At 43.9% G+C, this 16,218-nt stretch overlaps 1 protein-coding gene across 6 annotated transcripts in view; it reads right to left on the reverse strand.

Annotated features, from left to right (window-relative positions):
* Positions 1-2,863: 2,863 nt before the first annotated feature.
* The window catches only part of numbl (NUMB like endocytic adaptor protein), an 84,974-nt gene continuing 71,619 nt past the window's right edge, over positions 2,864-16,218 (reverse strand). For 4 of the 6 annotated variants that reach the window (XM_078167315.1, XM_033631801.2, XM_078167316.1 and 1 more), the window contains exons 5-9: positions 13,684-13,824; positions 11,492-11,696; positions 10,765-11,034; positions 6,835-7,020; positions 2,864-6,737 (exon numbers count right to left, since the gene is read on the reverse strand). In XM_078167315.1, coding sequence (XP_078023441.1) covers positions 5,578-6,737; positions 6,835-7,020; positions 10,765-11,034; positions 11,492-11,696; positions 13,684-13,824 — 1,962 coding nt within the window. In that variant the 3' untranslated portion in view covers positions 2,864-5,577. The remainder of the gene's footprint in view (positions 6,738-6,834; positions 7,021-10,764; positions 11,035-11,491; positions 11,697-13,683; positions 13,825-16,218) is intronic. The other 2 variants (XM_078167314.1, XM_033631800.2) reach the window with 1 other exon arrangement.

Raw genomic sequence — 16,218 nt, forward strand, 5'->3', positions numbered from 1 at the left:
CCTTGTCTGCTTCCATTAGTGACCTGAGCTGCAGCAGCAGCAGCGATCAGCCCGGCTGAGGGGAAGACAGCGCTGGTTAGACAGCAGTCACATCCAGGGGCTGGGGGGTGGGGGAGATTACTCTGAGAGGAGAGAGAAATGGCACCAGACAAAGGAAGAAGTATGGTGGTATACATATCTGAGATTGTTATTGATCTTTCATCTAACTCTCAGCAGCAAAGCCAGAAAATCTTCCAAAATGTCAAGTTACAGAGTGAGGGAGGAGTTGCTGCTCCAGAGGCTGTACTTTTTTGTACTGATGATTTTGTGTCAATCCAAACAGTCGAAGTGCTCCAGCTTTGACGTGGTCTATGAGTCTGTGGGGGCCCCAAAATGGCTTCTCTCACAACATAACTGTATTGCTTTAACCAGGGGTCGGCAACCTTTACTATCAAAGGAGCCATAAAAGAGGGGGAAAAATCTGTCTGGAGCTGCAACACATATTTGAGCCTCATGATCAAGGTAACACAGCCTTTTAAGTCAAATTCAGCCTCTCAACATCACTAATAGATCTAAATGAGCATTCACTGATATGTTTTAGCACAAGGTGGCTCCTCTGCAGTGAGGTATTTTTGATTATTCGGTACTTTAACTTTGTAGCACTGCTGATGAAAGCAAATAAATTTGTTCACGCACTATTAAATTCTCTATTTCTACCACTCAAGGATCAGTCAATGAATTCCATAAAGTACGGCAACCATTCCTGGACAATTATAATAATGTCTACATTTCAAGTAATGTGATTTAATGGCTATGTGTGCTTATAATAGTACCGAAATGTAATATTGCCTTTTTTTTAATCAGTCTATCTTAGGTCTGTATATTTTGTATATTTATCATGTGTAATTACTGGTGCTTATTTGTTTGTCTGTGCTGGCCAGCCTCAGGATGGGACGGGGTGGATCTGGGTGCTGTGGTTTTATGTTGTAAGGTTGTTTTGATGTCTTGGTTGTTTCATAACACCAATCAAAATAATTCAATAATAATAATAAATTCTCTATGCTCCCCCTTATACTTTTCCCGTTTTGGATTTGGAATCCACAGCTAGCCTAACTAGGATGATTGAAAATACTGTAGCAATCACTAGTGATGTTTTAGAGGAAAAAGTGCCAGGCCAGACATATGACACACATTTTAGCTGACAAAATGTTAAAATATTTTTTAAATCAGTGTACAGGCTACGCATTTTTGCAGTTGAAGAATGTAAGACTCACGTTAGGCCCACAACAATAACTGAAAATTTAAATGTAAAAAGAAATTGTTATTCATTTCCTTAGAATTGTCTATCAAAGCCACAGGAAGCCACTGGAGAGGGCTCTGGAGCCATAGACTGCCTACCCCTGCTTTAAACCAATCAGCTTTGAAAGGGGAACACCACCTAAATTCAGAATTCCAATATGTTATTTCCACAGGTGAGGAAAGTTCTATCAATATTTGTGGATGTGAGCTGCTCTCTCTCTCAAAGCTAAAAACCAGAGAAGTCAGTCACAGACTTGCGATGTTGTAAAGAGGGAGCCTGATTTTGTTGACCCACAAAATGTTTGTTTTCTTTTTTATACCCTAATGAACCTGTGTGCTCTCAGTGTCATCTAGAATAGTGGTTTACAGCTGGTCCAGACATAGGGTGCAGATTTCTCCTTAGTCACTAGTTCAAGGTCCACACAGTTTAATATATTAGGCGTCATTCTTGCGTTTGTTGACCTAGTTTGCTGTCTCTGTCAAGTAGCTGTCCATTAGTCACTCACTCTACAGCAGGAAACGGCGCTGTAATCTAAAATAAATTGTGTTTTTTACAAACTTGACATGTTCCTGAGTCACTTGCGTCTCGTGACCCAGTTTTGGAACATGACCCACCATTTTGGAACCACTGATGTAGAGCACCTTTCCCAATTTATTGTCGATGGAGCAGCTCCAGACTTTATACTTGATAACATCACAAATTTGAGTTTCTGTTTTTGGATTTGGGGGAGAATTTTTCATGTTTACTACTATTTTTGGAGCTTCTTAGACCAGTGGTTTTCAAACCTTTTGTATCCAAAGCACACCAAAGGGCGAGCCAAATTCTCAAGGTGGTAGGTCGTCTTCATTGGTGCTTTGTTGCAGTTTGCTCCGTACAATAAAGTGACCCATCGTCCCATTCATGCCTTTCTCCTTTTAAATGTTATCATCCCTCACACTGGCTGCCAATCGGGGCTTTTGATGTGTTACACACTAATAATTTCCATGCGTGAATGGCGACAAATAGGTCCCCTGTGAAGGTTTTTTAAATTAAATTCAGTTAAATTAATTTTTTTTTGCTAGAGTTTGCCTCTTTATTAGGAAATGGGCGTGCACAACATACTGATGCAGTCAATTAAAAATTCATTCATAACTTTTTGTATAGGCCCAGTTGAATATTGAAATAATAATGTGTGGTTATCACAAAATCACACACCATCTGAGAACCACTGCCTCAGAACATAAGGATAACATGTATGAAATTTGAAAATGGGCGTAGTTCTTTTACCTTCAGCTGTGTTCTAAAGACATTCAGGAAGCTGTTGAACCTGTTTCAGTACAGTCAATGGAAACAAACCTATGCTTTACCTATTTTAACTCTTGTTTCACAGGTTTGTCCTGAATTCACTCCGAAGCTAGATGGAAAAAAAAAAAGAAAAGTAAGACGAGTCAGATCAATAACAAGACAGCAGCTGAGATCCCGGGAGGCAGAAATAAAAAGAAAACGAAGGCAGGTCATAAAAGACAGGAGAGAAAACACAAGAGAAATAAAAAGTAGTTGTAGAAAAACTAAAAAAAACACCACATACAAAAACATGAACAGGAGTAATATTATATTACTTTATTTATCTTTTGTACAATGTAATTACAATACAAATATGTAGGTTTAAATACAAAAATTCTGTAAATAAAGATTAAAAATAAATTCCACTGGTTTGCTTTGTTACCATCACTAAACTATGGTTTTACAATCAAGTTTATGAGGTCATTTAGTTTGCTTTAACGCGGAAATACAATTAACCTACATTTATAATTTTGGAGGGCGTGCAAACAAGAGTCAAGGGCTAAAATATATTTTCAATGAAATAAAAGCACTGATTTTTATGTGTGAACCAGTCTGGTCTTGTAGAGAGAGGAGGGCAAAGAGAGAGCAATTTGGATTTGTTTTTGGTGGGGAAGAAATATCGATTCGTCTGAAAAACAAAAGACAATAACGTGGGGAGGACCCGAGATGGTATAAATTAGGCCGGTGGAACATAAATTTAAGATCTCTGAGAAGGCAGCCTATCAGGCGGGATGGCTGCCACAGGAAGAGACCTAATGAGCTAATTAAACTGTAGGGAGTTAATGAGCAGGAAACCTAATCAGTGGCAGTCCAAATCCATACAATTAAATTCCCAAGGAACATAACAGGAGTGTCTCTGGTCAGATTACAGTTTTTATATAACATACAGAAACCACCTGTTCGCTAGGCCTATATGTCACATGGAAAAGCCCTTCGATAAAGAACGTCTCTGCTCGCTAATGCTGCATCTTCTTCAAGCTTTTATGACGCAAACTGCAAGTTAACACACAGAAAGTTGTCTTGACATTGCTGAAGCTTTGACTATATAGGGAGTTGCACATCATTTTGAGACTTCAATAATATAGTAAGCAATATCTTTTAAAAAATATGATCAAAAGTGTTGTTTGTGAGGCATTAGGAGCTGAGGAACATGACGCTGAAATGGAAGTGGCTTGACCTCGGGATAAAAAAAGATGTAAAAACGGCAGGCAGTCCTCGGGTTGTGGGATTCATGATGAATGTGTCTTTGTTCTCGATATTTTCACACACTCTGTCTCCTCCTCTTATCTCTTTTTTTTAATATCTAATCTTATTTTCCTTTCTTCAGACTTCCTCCGTCTCATTTTTTTAAAGGTATGACTCCATTCTCTCCTTCAGTCTCTCACATACATGTTATCCTTCCTTCTTTCCTCTGGCAATCTATCTGCTGCTCTATATTTCCTCTCCCTGTAAATCTGTCAATCAAGTGTTCTTAATAGTTCTGCATCCAAAGTATATCCTTTATTTCTCTCGGTTCGTTCATTTGCCACGCCTCGATTTACATCTGCTCATGTTCCTCTCCTCTTTTCACCTCTTATCATTAATCCCAAAATCTGAAATGAGTGTAGCACTACTGACGCAGTAGCACAATAGAGGTGAATACACAGTCATACTGTACGAGATGAGACTATACCCTGTGTTTGAACACATAAAAGGATTATGAGTGCTGGAATGTAGTGCATCATCTTTTTTTTTTAGTTGCACAGTGTTGAGTGTTTTTTGTTTCCACTGAGTTGTTAAAGTTCCTTGGGTTTGTCTGGGGAAGATGAAGTCCTTGCTGTGCTGTATTATCCAGAGTGTCTGTGTGCTGGATATCCTGAAGTGATTTCTCGTATCCTGGTAACATTTGAACATAGACTTTAGCAACAGAAATGGGCTACAGAGCCGAGGTGAAGCCGTATCGACTCAACTGGCCTCACCAGCAGTGGAGCGTATATACGTGAGGACTAACAGGTGGAAGAAACATGCCGCTATATACACTTACTGTCTCACATGTTGCACAACACACTGCTTTACTGTCAGCCCAGGCTATATCCTGCTACACAACTCGGTTTCCCACATCACTTTCCCCTCTACTGCTGACATTACCTATCTGCTACCTGTAGTTTCCCTCCTCTTTACGGTTCAACAAAAATAAATATAGGGGATGAAAACAACACGCTCCTGAAACACTGCTTTAGAAATTTGATTTTTACGTATATATAACTTGTTAAAATAAAAATGCAGTACAATAAATAAAATAATTTGGCCATAAATCTCTACTATTAGTCAGTAAGTCCTTTTGGGTTGGTAGGGTCGGGTCTTTCATCATTGGCTAGTCCTTTCAGGTATCCAAACTTTCGCTGTGCTTGGCTAAGATCAGCATCAGTCTGATCATCAGTCCACAAATTGCTCCTCTGCTTCTCTGCACGTCTTGTGATGTTGCCATATCTGCTATATTCTCCACCAAAATCCTCCACCAGGGAAAAAAACAAAAACATCTCATGGGTTTGGAATGCATCTGAGTGGAGTCCCCTTTTAAAGAAAGAAACCACTGGGCTGTGCCCCCCCTACAATGTCCTCAGGGGGACACATACAGTACATCCAGGGACTTGCACCAAGTAAAGAAAAGCAAGAGTGGAGAAGTGAAAGCAGGGAAGAAAGGTGGGTAGCGGGTGGAGTGGAAGGATTCAGTCCAACAAGTCTAGTGAGCTAGAGACCTGATCATTCGATGGCAGCCCAGCAACTTGTAAGCTTCCTCCAAAGCTCTCATTGGAGTGTGAAGAAAGCAATTAAGATCATTATAACATCAACTCATATGAGAGCTTTTAGCAAGTTGCTAGGCTGCCACAGGTCAGATGCTAGGCTAACTTTGAGGACCTGCATCCTGTCCTAAGCCCACATTTCTCACTTGAACTTCAGGGCTAGAGCTACAGCTTTGGGAGGCCAACTCAGGCTTAAAGCTCAATCTCAAAAGTCTTTTGAAGATTGTTGGAAAACGGGTTGGCTGCTGCAGCTGGTGTCTTATTTCCAGGCTGCTGAGGCGATGGTTTGGCCTCCAGTGCTGCCCACTTAGCTTCAAAACGATCATCGTCTTGGGAGTCGCTGGCTGCCGGAGCTGTTAGCTGGCTGCCCTCTGGCGGCCAGCTGCTACTGCTGCCACCATTCCCACCACTGCTGGAGGTCCCATTCTGGAGGGCCATCGTGGCGCTGCTGTGCGGTGGGAGGCCGTTAATGGCTGTCGATAATGGCGGAGTGGGAGAGAATGGCGGTGTGGAAAACCCTCCAGTGTGCCCGACTGCACTGGGTACGCCTGGGTAAGAATGGTGCTGCCCAGCTGTTCCAAGTGGCCCCACTTTTGGTCCCCCTACGGCCGTGCCCATGGCTCCACCTGCACCAGATGAGCCTGTAGCAGTGCAGAAGACGTTAGCCACCATTTGCGATGGTGTGATGCCTACCACAGGCACACTGGCATTGGGATATGTCATACTGCTGGCCAGGCCTGGCATGTAGGTCTGCATGGGCACAAATGCTGGTTGGACAGGCTGGCTGGCGAACATTCCCACAGGAGCTGGGGTGGTATCAAAAGCCAAGGGAAAGGGTTGCATGGAGCTTGGAAGTGAGCATGGGGGCCCAGGGAGGGAGGGCTGGATCATTGGGGCCCCAGACATGCTCGGACCGGACATCGTGGGAATGGACATGGAGGGTAGAGACATCGGGGGGCCTGACACTGGAGGACCTGGTATTAGAGGAACTGATGATATTGACATGGGCGGGAGGGGCATCGGCGCCTGACCTGAGAGAGCAGAGGGGCCCGAGAGGAGAGGTTTGGACATGGTGCCAAGGGACATTGGGACAGTGGACACTGGGGCAGCTGATATGACTGCCTGACTGGACATCTGCTGACTCGACATAGAGGGTGGTCCAGGGATAGTGGGGATGGTGGGGCCTGGTGGAGGGGTCTGCTGAGCCTTTACAGCCTTGGAGACTTCCTCCAGCCATCTCTCAGCCTCGGAGGGTGTGCGCCTGTGTCCGCTCTGCATCTGCATTTGCATCGCCACAGAAACCGGAGGAGGAGAGTGGAGTGGAGGCTCTGGCTGCACCCAGGAAGAAGTACCTGGAGGGATAAAGTTAAAGATTTAGAAGAATAATTTCCCCAACACTGAGTGCTCACTATTAAAAAAAATAAAATGCTCAGTTGCAGTTCTTCTTACCCTGAATTGGTCCAGGTGGTGGAGGCAGGGCTGGGGGCACAGTGCAGGTTGGAGGGCCATTCGCAGGCAAAGACGGGTTTGAGAAGAGCTCAGCCGATGGATTGGTGAAGGAAGTGTTGATCTGGCTACACAGGGCGTTAATACTACAGTCTCCCTCCCCTGGCAACCCCATATCCATCTCTGGTACTAGCAAGAAAGGGACACACAGTGGGGAGGGGAGGAGAGGAGGTGGGAAAGAGATGGTGGAGATAAGGAAAGTTGTGAAAGAAAAGAGGTGGAATGGGAGAAGATGAGGATGAAGGAGAGGGACAAACAAACAAAAAGACAGAGAAAAAATATTCATTTATTTGTGCAACACATCCTGATAGCATCAAAAGCAATGAAACCTGAGCGAATGAAGTCTCGCTGCTATTGACCTAGAAAGCATCAAAAACGCAAGATTCTTAAGACAAACATGGCATTGTGCTCATCAGGACCTCCTTACTAAAAATAAAAAGGTTCACAGATAGTCACAAGAATATATTCAGGTCAAGCCAAACTGTGTAAACAACTCTATCTCATGCAGCATTATCCTTTATGTACATTGCAGCCTGCCAGCCATGTCATTACCTTGTATATCTGGTGCATTGGTATGACTCAGACAGAGGTGAATTTGGCTTAGCTTATCTATGTTTTTAAACCAACTGTAACTGATCTGACCAGTGAGGGATTAGAAGGCATAATGTTCCTGTCTGACTTTGGTTTGGACTACAGCTTTAAACCTCTCCTGCACAGGCCGCAGATATAAATAGATATAATATCTAATTCCCTGTTCCTATCCTCTGGTCAGAGACAGGAGAGGAATGTTGTTTCTTCCTCTATTACCCTCTTCTTTCTTCCACTAGCTTATCAGCCAAGTGGCCTGAAGAAACTGTTAGCATTGTGTGTTTCTGCAAACCACAGATATGTAACATTTGTACATTTCATTCACAGGATATCAAAATTTCTACAGTGACATAGTTCAGATTATATGAGCTGACTTTGTCATCAGGAGGTGGAGGGGATGGTGGATGGCGATACGGCCGCCTTTGTTTCCACCACTGTTTGAGGCCAACAAACAACAAAACTGAGTGTTTTTTGGGGAGACACCGGGCATGTCCAGCTGTGATTTTGGCACCCAAACCAGGTGTCTTTTTTGCAAGACAATGGGGCATTTCTAGCCGTGACTGTAGCACCATAACTGGGTGTTTGTTAGGGAGACATAGGGCCATTTCCAGATGCAATTGTGGTGCTACAACTGGGTGTTTTTTAGCGAGACATCAGAGCATTTACAGCCCTGATTGTATCAGCCAAACCAGGTGTTTTTTAGCAAGACATCAGGGCATTTCCAGCTGCAACCTTGGTGCCCAAACCAGGTGTTTGTTAGTGAGACATCAGAGCATTTCCAGCCGCAATAGTGGTGCCCAAGTTTTTTAGTGAGACGTCAAGGCATATCCAGCTGTGACTGTGGCGCCAAAACTGGGTGTTTGTTCGTGAGACATCAGGGCATTTCCAGCTGCCTTTGTGGCACAAAGACGGGTATTTTAAGCCAAAAATATGATCTTTTCCTAACCCTAATCAAGTGGTTTTGGCACCTGAATCAGCCACACTTTAACTACAGCCTTATCACATCATAAAATTAAAAATCAAAAGGTAAGTAAGTGGAGTTTCAACATATGAAACTCAGTCTTCCTGTTTTTGCTGCCCCCATCATCCCCATGCCCAGCTGTCCAAAACACTTGACAAAGAGGAGTCTGATGATGACACTTTTGACATTGTGGTTAAGTTTTATAACGCGCACATGCAGAGGGATGAATGTATAGATGAGTGGCATTTAAGTGAATAAACACGTTGAGCACAGATGTGCTCATTGTGGGTCAAACCCAAACCTTCACAAGCCCACTCTTCTTATACATGTATACTTTTCTCATTTGTGTGTATTGTGTGGCTACAGGCCTTGAATTATATAGGAGGGCGCTGGAGGCATGTGTAAGGTCTCCCCTTAAAGACTTCTCTGTGCTTTGTTCTACAAAGACCAACCCTGGCACCCTTTTCTATCCCCGCTCTACCAGTCAATGTCCCACAGAGTTCAGAAGCACTCTAAGCACCTCACGTGTGTTTCTATCTGTATGTGAGTGTGTGTTTCTGCAGTGGCAGGTTAAGGGCTGGAAGAGGGCTTGCTAACGGCTAACCCGGACAGCTGATTGACCACACAAATCAATACAGACATTGTTCAGAGAGTCACAAGGGAGCAGGGAGACAGCGTGGATCCATGTGTGTGTGTGATGGAGTGAGGTAGGATGCAAACTGCATCAAGTTCACCACCAATGGATGTATACATTAACTAACATGGGGGAATAAGGAACGGAAATTGAAGGAGTGTATATATGAGTGAGAGTGGGAGTTGAATGTTGTGGTTTAGTATTCCAGTCGGAGGAGTCCTCCAGTCAACCCTCTCATCTCCTCTAATGACTATAATCAGCCTCGCCACCGAGCGCTGTGATCCTGTGGCACCATGGTGAGTGGGTGTGTCTTTGTGTGTGTGTATACCTGTGAGGGGTAAGTCAGTTATTATTAATTGTCCTTAGTAAAAAGCACAGAGCTTTCAGAGTCACACAGGCCCAGCCATCAGCGCTGACGCTAATAGCAATAATAACAGCACTTTGCACAACTGCTTCTTATCTTGGCCCGCACACAATAGAAGGCGAGTGTCGGGATTAAAGTGAAGAATTACACATTGTATGAGGACATGAATAAGAATGCATCTGACATGTGCTGAAGGTTTATTCTGTAATAAAGACCTCAGATCTCTTCAGACGGGGGTCTTTGATGCCAGACTGAAGCCAAATGGAAAATGTTATGATGCTCCGATCTGCAAACAACCATGACGCAAGTGGAACACAAAGTCCCACATGTGTACTCTCTGTATTGGAGACAGCAGTAATGTTCTTTGACTTCTTTGAAATACAAAATAACAAATCATGTTGTTTTTCTGCACTTGCAAGGGAGAGGTCCCATCTGATTTCACTGTGGGTACTGGAGAGGCATTTTGATACCAAATGTAAATTAAAAGTGGATGAATCACCTCCAGAAACAAGCCCAATGTTAATGAATGTTAACTGATGTCATGGCCTTAAATTAGCCTTTTGCATCTGCCAGCTAATATCATCAGCCTCTCATAAGATTTCTGTTTCCCTCTTATTACAGCTAGCACATATGCTTTTATTCATTCTTTTTTTTGCATCAAATATCTGACTAGAGAAATTATTTCAGTGTGATTTTGTTCAACAGCTTGAATGATGTCCATTTGGTAAACTGTCTGTGAAATCAGCGTCCTGCTGCTAACCCAGCATCATCCCATAATGGTCTAAATGTTGTTCAATTGCAGTTACACTTCAAATAAACTGAATGACTAGTGTCAAATGGGATAAAATGATTCAATGGTGCAGTTCTTCTAGACTTTCCAAATGTTATCGGACCGAATGGGTTAAATCCTTATAGTGAAACAAGTCATTTTCACCATGTAAGTCAAAAGGAAAAAGTCTTTTTGGACCACAGCGCATCACTTCAACGTGTAATTATGCTGTTTGGCCTCAACGAAAAACTGACTTCAAAGCCCAGCGCACTTCCTGTGGGATGCAATGGGGTGGTGAAATGTGATGTTAATATAAGGCTCAAAAACACAGATAGTCTTTTGACAAAATTACAAACTTTAGATGATGTTGAGTTGAGGTGCTTTGTTGCAAGTAGTCTAACAATAGCAGACACACAGAATCCCATGATAACTACATCAACTGGCACTTGAGCAACACTTCAACGGCAACCCTACAGTATCAGTGTGAACACGGTATAGCTAACAGATGTTTCTACAAAAGGATCACAGCAGGAAAAGGTCGGGGTCTCCCAACTCACCAGGGTTCTTGTCTTGGAAGTCGGTCTTGCGTTGCAGTGTGGATGGCAGGTCGTTGAGGCGGAGCGACAGCTGCCTCTTGAAGGGAGAGTTCTTCTGGCTGAGGGCTGGGAATCCCCGGAACGAGCCCTGACGCACCAGCTGCTCGATGGGCGCGTGGCGACGGGGGATGGCGTGAGGCCCGCCAGGCTCTGGTCGCTCCATGGGGGACGCCGCACCCTCGGGTGGGGAGGCGGTGCCAGGTGGGAGAGCTGGGATGGCAGAAGGTTGGTCTAGAAGAGGAAATGGTTGCACGGTCATTTCAGTTCAAACCCTATTACAGCCATACATACTGTAATCTACTGGTGATCTACTAAACGTCTTGAGGCTATGATCCTCTGAGAGTTTGCTCAGTATATGCTTGAATTTAACATTTTAAGGGTCAACTTATATTTCCCATTGTATGAGCTGTACTTGAAAGTAGGCACAGGACTACATGACCATTTCATGTCATGATTGTCCTGGCCAAGACAATTGCAATACATGATAGTATCCCATTTTACCTTACATTTTGTTAAGAAACAAATATTTTTGTTGCATGACAGATAGATCACACATCATGGAAATTTACCACTATCAACTAATCATGAGCGTTTTTTAATCACAATCCGTGGTAGAACCGTATGTCGTCCCATCCCTACTTGAAAAACACGTGTGAGTATGTGTGCACACTCTGAAATGTCCCCCTACCTTTCTTCTTGTCCTGCAGCTTGTCATCTCTCTCGCTGCTGCTGCTCTGCTGGCAAGAAGGGTTGGACCGGAAGGAGCCCTCACGCACAAACGAGGTGCGACTGGCGTCAAAAGAAGCCGTCACGCCGCACTCCTTCTCCCTGCGCTGCTTCCTCTCCAGACAGGCGGCGAAGGCACAGCCAACTGCATGGCTTAGTCTCTCCCCCTGATGGAGCAAAAACACAGAGTTTAAAGGTCATAAATCTACAGGTAACCTGGACTGATCAATTTCAACAAAAACAGAATTAGGACACTTCAAATGTCTCCACTGTCAGCGATCTTGACTATTTGCATCAGGCGTGAGTTTTGTTCAGGTCAACCTTCAAATCAAGTTCAGGCATTCACATAACATACAGCTGTTGCAGTGAACATCGGATTAGGGTGCAATTATCAACCTCAAATCTCCTCTGCTGTCCAACGTCAACATGAGTTCATGTTCTGTGGCACTGAATGCAACTAACTCCAGCCTGCCTTTTGCAATTTATTCCCACTTTCCCACCACCTCTCTAACACCCTCCCTCCTATTCTGACTGCGTCTGTCTTTATAGACAGCCGTGACTGCTATGGGAGAGACAGTTCCGTTTAAGATGAGCAGATAGAAATATGGAGAGTGTGGTGGAAATAGAGACAGACAGAGATGGACAGATAACTCCACAGGCTTCTGTCTAATCCCCTCTCCTAATCCCGCAGGTCTGTGCTGCGCTCTCTTCCGTCCACATGAATAATCCAACTCGCAGTCTAAGCTGATGAAACAGCCACGGGGTTGAAACCGCAACACACTGTGACAGCATTGTTTCTATTGCAGTTGTCTTTCAATTACAACCTCCTCAGCCCAAGGTTGGTAAAACAAAAACACTAGAGGTTAGAAATCACTCTAACTCCAGGAGTTGAACACAACTGTGTCACAGAGATTGTTGCCACGGATGTGTCTAAATTATACATGCGCTGCAGACCGTAATAACATGAAAATGAAGACGTAGACTGCATAAAATAATGGATGCAGCTGCTTTGCAATCACCCATTGGTTTGTTGACTCCCATTCTGAAGCCTCGAGTTTGGCATTTCATCTATCGCCATGGTTTCTTGGAGCCAGAAGTGACCGTATTTGGACAAGAGGGTGGAGCTGTATCGATACCTCACAGACAGCTTGTGACCTAAGCAGCCCTGTCCTTAATTATGCATAACTTTAAGCCTTAATAAAACATAAACAAGTCAATTATATAGAAATTCATCCCCTGTACAGTTGTCATGAATGTTGAAATTAGCTATAGAGACCAAAACTGTTTTTTCTGCCTGGCTGTAAACATGTTTATTTCTGCTGTAAAGCTGGGCAGCACGTCTATGGGGATTGAGTGTTTCGGAGCCAGCCTCAAGTGGCCATTGGAGGAACTGCAGTTTTTGGCACTTGGACATCGGCTTCATTTCTCAGCCTCGGAGGCTGCTGCTTGGCCTGTCTGTAATAACAGCAGCTTAAAAAGTTTACAGACAGCAGCAGAGAATACAGCTGCAAACTTGAAGTAAATTCATGAGATGAGAGCTTTGGTGAATATTATCTTTGTGGAAGAAGTTGCGATTGCGTAAGTTTAACTTTGCTAAATTCATAAGGGTTTCATATTCTATTGCTATTTCTGTCCAGCAGATCAATCCCTGGCTCCTCCAGTGTGCTTGACGAGGTGTCCTTGGGCAACACACTGAACTCCAAATTGCTCCCGAAGGCCGTGCTATCGGTGTGTGGGTGTGTGTAATTGATTAGATTAGATCCTGATGAGCAGATTGGCACCCTGCAAGGCAGCCTGTGTATGAATGTGTCTATGAGTGGGTAAATGTGGCACATAGTGTAAAGCACTTTGAGTAGTCGGTAGACGAGAAAGGAGCAATATAAATGCAAGTCTATCCATTTACCATTTGAGCACCCTATTGAGCCTTGGCAGCATGCCTAAGGTTTTCAAATTTAAGGAATACCATTAACTGGTCCTATAGAACAGATTTAAGTGCCATAGTGGATAGCAATTTGTCAATCAGAACACATTTAATTTTTTTTAGACAGTCCATTGAAGGAAATGCTGAATGAGACTGTAGATGCTGGTGCAGCTCCTGTAACTCCTATAGAGAAAATCCCCAAAGGGTGGATGGGAGGTTAATTGTTCCCTCACCGAGTCTTTGAGAGCCATGAAGCAGTGGCACATCCACCGTCTGGTAGTACCGTCTCGGCAGATGTAGGAGAAGGCCTTGTCATAGTTACGATCAGGAGCACAGAATGAAACCTTCTCTATGGTCTGGTCCACAATGAGGTCCTGAGAGAGAAACACAGACAGAGAGGTCAGAGACAATCAGATTTGACAGCGCACACAATACAGTTAAGCCAATCATAGTGTTCCAGCAGGTAGACTGCATCAAATCACATCTGATGTGGTTTTGTCTTCCAAGCAGTGGCTTAACCGATGACGGACAGGAAATATAGCACGCCAGCTTGTAGGCTGATCCAATACTTGACACAGTGCTTTCAACCTCAGCTAACCCCATGCAACCCCTCTCAGTCCAACCTATTTACACATCCACCGAGGACAGAAAGGAAAGCGACTACAGACTAATGACACTGAACCCCCTTTTCATCTCGGAGATGTTTCCACCACTTGCCCTTCCTTCAATAAAAGGGTTATTCAGCCCGTCTCAGTGTCTATAGTCACTACAGAGGAAACTAAAAGGGGCCCTTCTCTTTCTCTGTGTACATTAAGGGGCCCTCAGTTCACCTCTGTGACTCACCGAGGACAGAAAGAGAAGGAAAACAAGAGGCGAGAGGGACAAGAAAGGGAAGAGAGGGGAAGATGGTTCACACACTCATCCACTCACTTCCTCCCACTCCTCCAGTGTCGCCAAAAACAAAGAGAGGAGAGAGGAAGAGGGAGGATGAGGACGGGATAGAAGAATAAAGAGGCAGAAGAATAACGGTCCATTCATTGTGGGCCAATTAGTGAATGAAGGGGGATGCTGGTACTGAGGTGAAAGGCTGAGCAGAGAGCAATGTGCTTCGTGTGTGCTTCTTCATCACCGGTACAGTAAGATGCTCTGTGTTACTAGAAGCACATTATACTGTATGTGCTGGTGTGAGATTTAGACTTCCGTTTGCTCATGCGTGGTGTATTTTTGATGAAAAGCGCAAGAAGAAAGTGTGTGTTTGTTGGTAAAGGTGACTCAGGCCATGTCCCGACATTCACTGAAAGGAAGAAGAATACCAGCAGCAGCAGCAGCATGTGACTCAGAGTGTCTCATCTACGCAGCCTCTCTGCCTTGAGCACAAAAAAAAGACTTCACTGTTTTTTTCTATCGATGCATTAGCAAGGTCATGTGGAGATGTGTCTCGATCGCACGCTCACATACTGTATATATACAGTACATTCACTGTGGGAAAGCGTCTGAATAATGGCCATGTGGGCGTTAATAAGTGCACTTGCTGATTCATAGATGGAGGCTGAGCTGATGATAAAAGATGATGAGGAGGCGAGAAATAAAGACAGAAGGTGGAGGAGGCTGTTTAGGGCAACGTGATGTCACAGAAATACGTAAGATGACCACAACCTCTGAACACCGCATTACGCTGTGGTGACGCATACTTTGTTGTAAATAAATGGCGGCAGTACAGTTGGGTTTCGGCTCCAAAAGTACTTGGTTAATTTTTGTAGAAAATCATATTTTTTCAAATTTCTTTGCTTGTTACGTACGGGACCAAAGTACAATGTAAGTATGTTATGTAACGTGATGTCAGAATGTAAGGGATGTTAAGTACATTAAGTTAAAAGAAGTCCACGTTGACTTTCAGCTTGACACAGGACACAAACAGTGGCCTCCCAGGTGAAAGTCCGGCTTTTGTTGACCCCCTTACCACCCTGGCCTCCTCCCTTATTGACTTTCTTCCTCTTTGCCTATGAGGTCGTAACATTAACCAACGCATTGCATGATATCGTTGAACCAGGGAATTCACGTGTCTGCCGAAACAAAGCTTCCTAATTGACTCTCCATTATCATTGTTTGGAATGTAATTTCTGCACAATACCTGCCACCACTGCGGTTACATATTTCTGTGACTCCAGGTCGGTTTGGGTTTTTTTGGCCAGTTGTGAGCAGTGCATCAAGCTATGAACACAACATTGACATATCACCACCTTGTAAAGATGTTATGGATAATGTTTTAGCAAACAGTGGCTGATTTACACATCCAGCTGAGACACAGCAACATTAGCATTGCTTTGGAGTCATCTCCTTTAGCTCGTTTTTAATCTCCACCAACTCCTGAGAGAAATATCTGGCTCTCTAGCTGCTAAATGCTTCGCTATGTTCACCAGCATGTCGCTAACAGTGTCTGTCTGTGGTTTGGTGCTGGGCTTGTAGTGTTCAGTGGGTTCATCAGAGGTGTGTTGCTGAAAATAACTGGGCGCATCTCGACGCTATGCTGATGGGAGCGGTGGAAGTGAAGCGACACAGTGAAGTTGCTGCAACAAATTAAAAGACATTCAACTGCTCTGTAAAGCTGAGAGGAACTGCAGTGGTCCATGGGTTTGTCTGGACTGACACCTTTAACATTACAAATCGTCATTTCATACACTGTTTGCATAAAAATACTGATCATAGCACTGTTAACCATGATGTGCTGAATAGGAAATGCTGAATATAAAGGAGAAACATTGATTAGA

The sequence above is a fragment of the Epinephelus lanceolatus genome, chromosome 4 (genome assembly GCF_041903045.1).
Source record: "Epinephelus lanceolatus isolate andai-2023 chromosome 4, ASM4190304v1, whole genome shotgun sequence".
NCBI lineage: Eukaryota > Metazoa > Chordata > Actinopteri > Perciformes > Serranidae > Epinephelus > Epinephelus lanceolatus.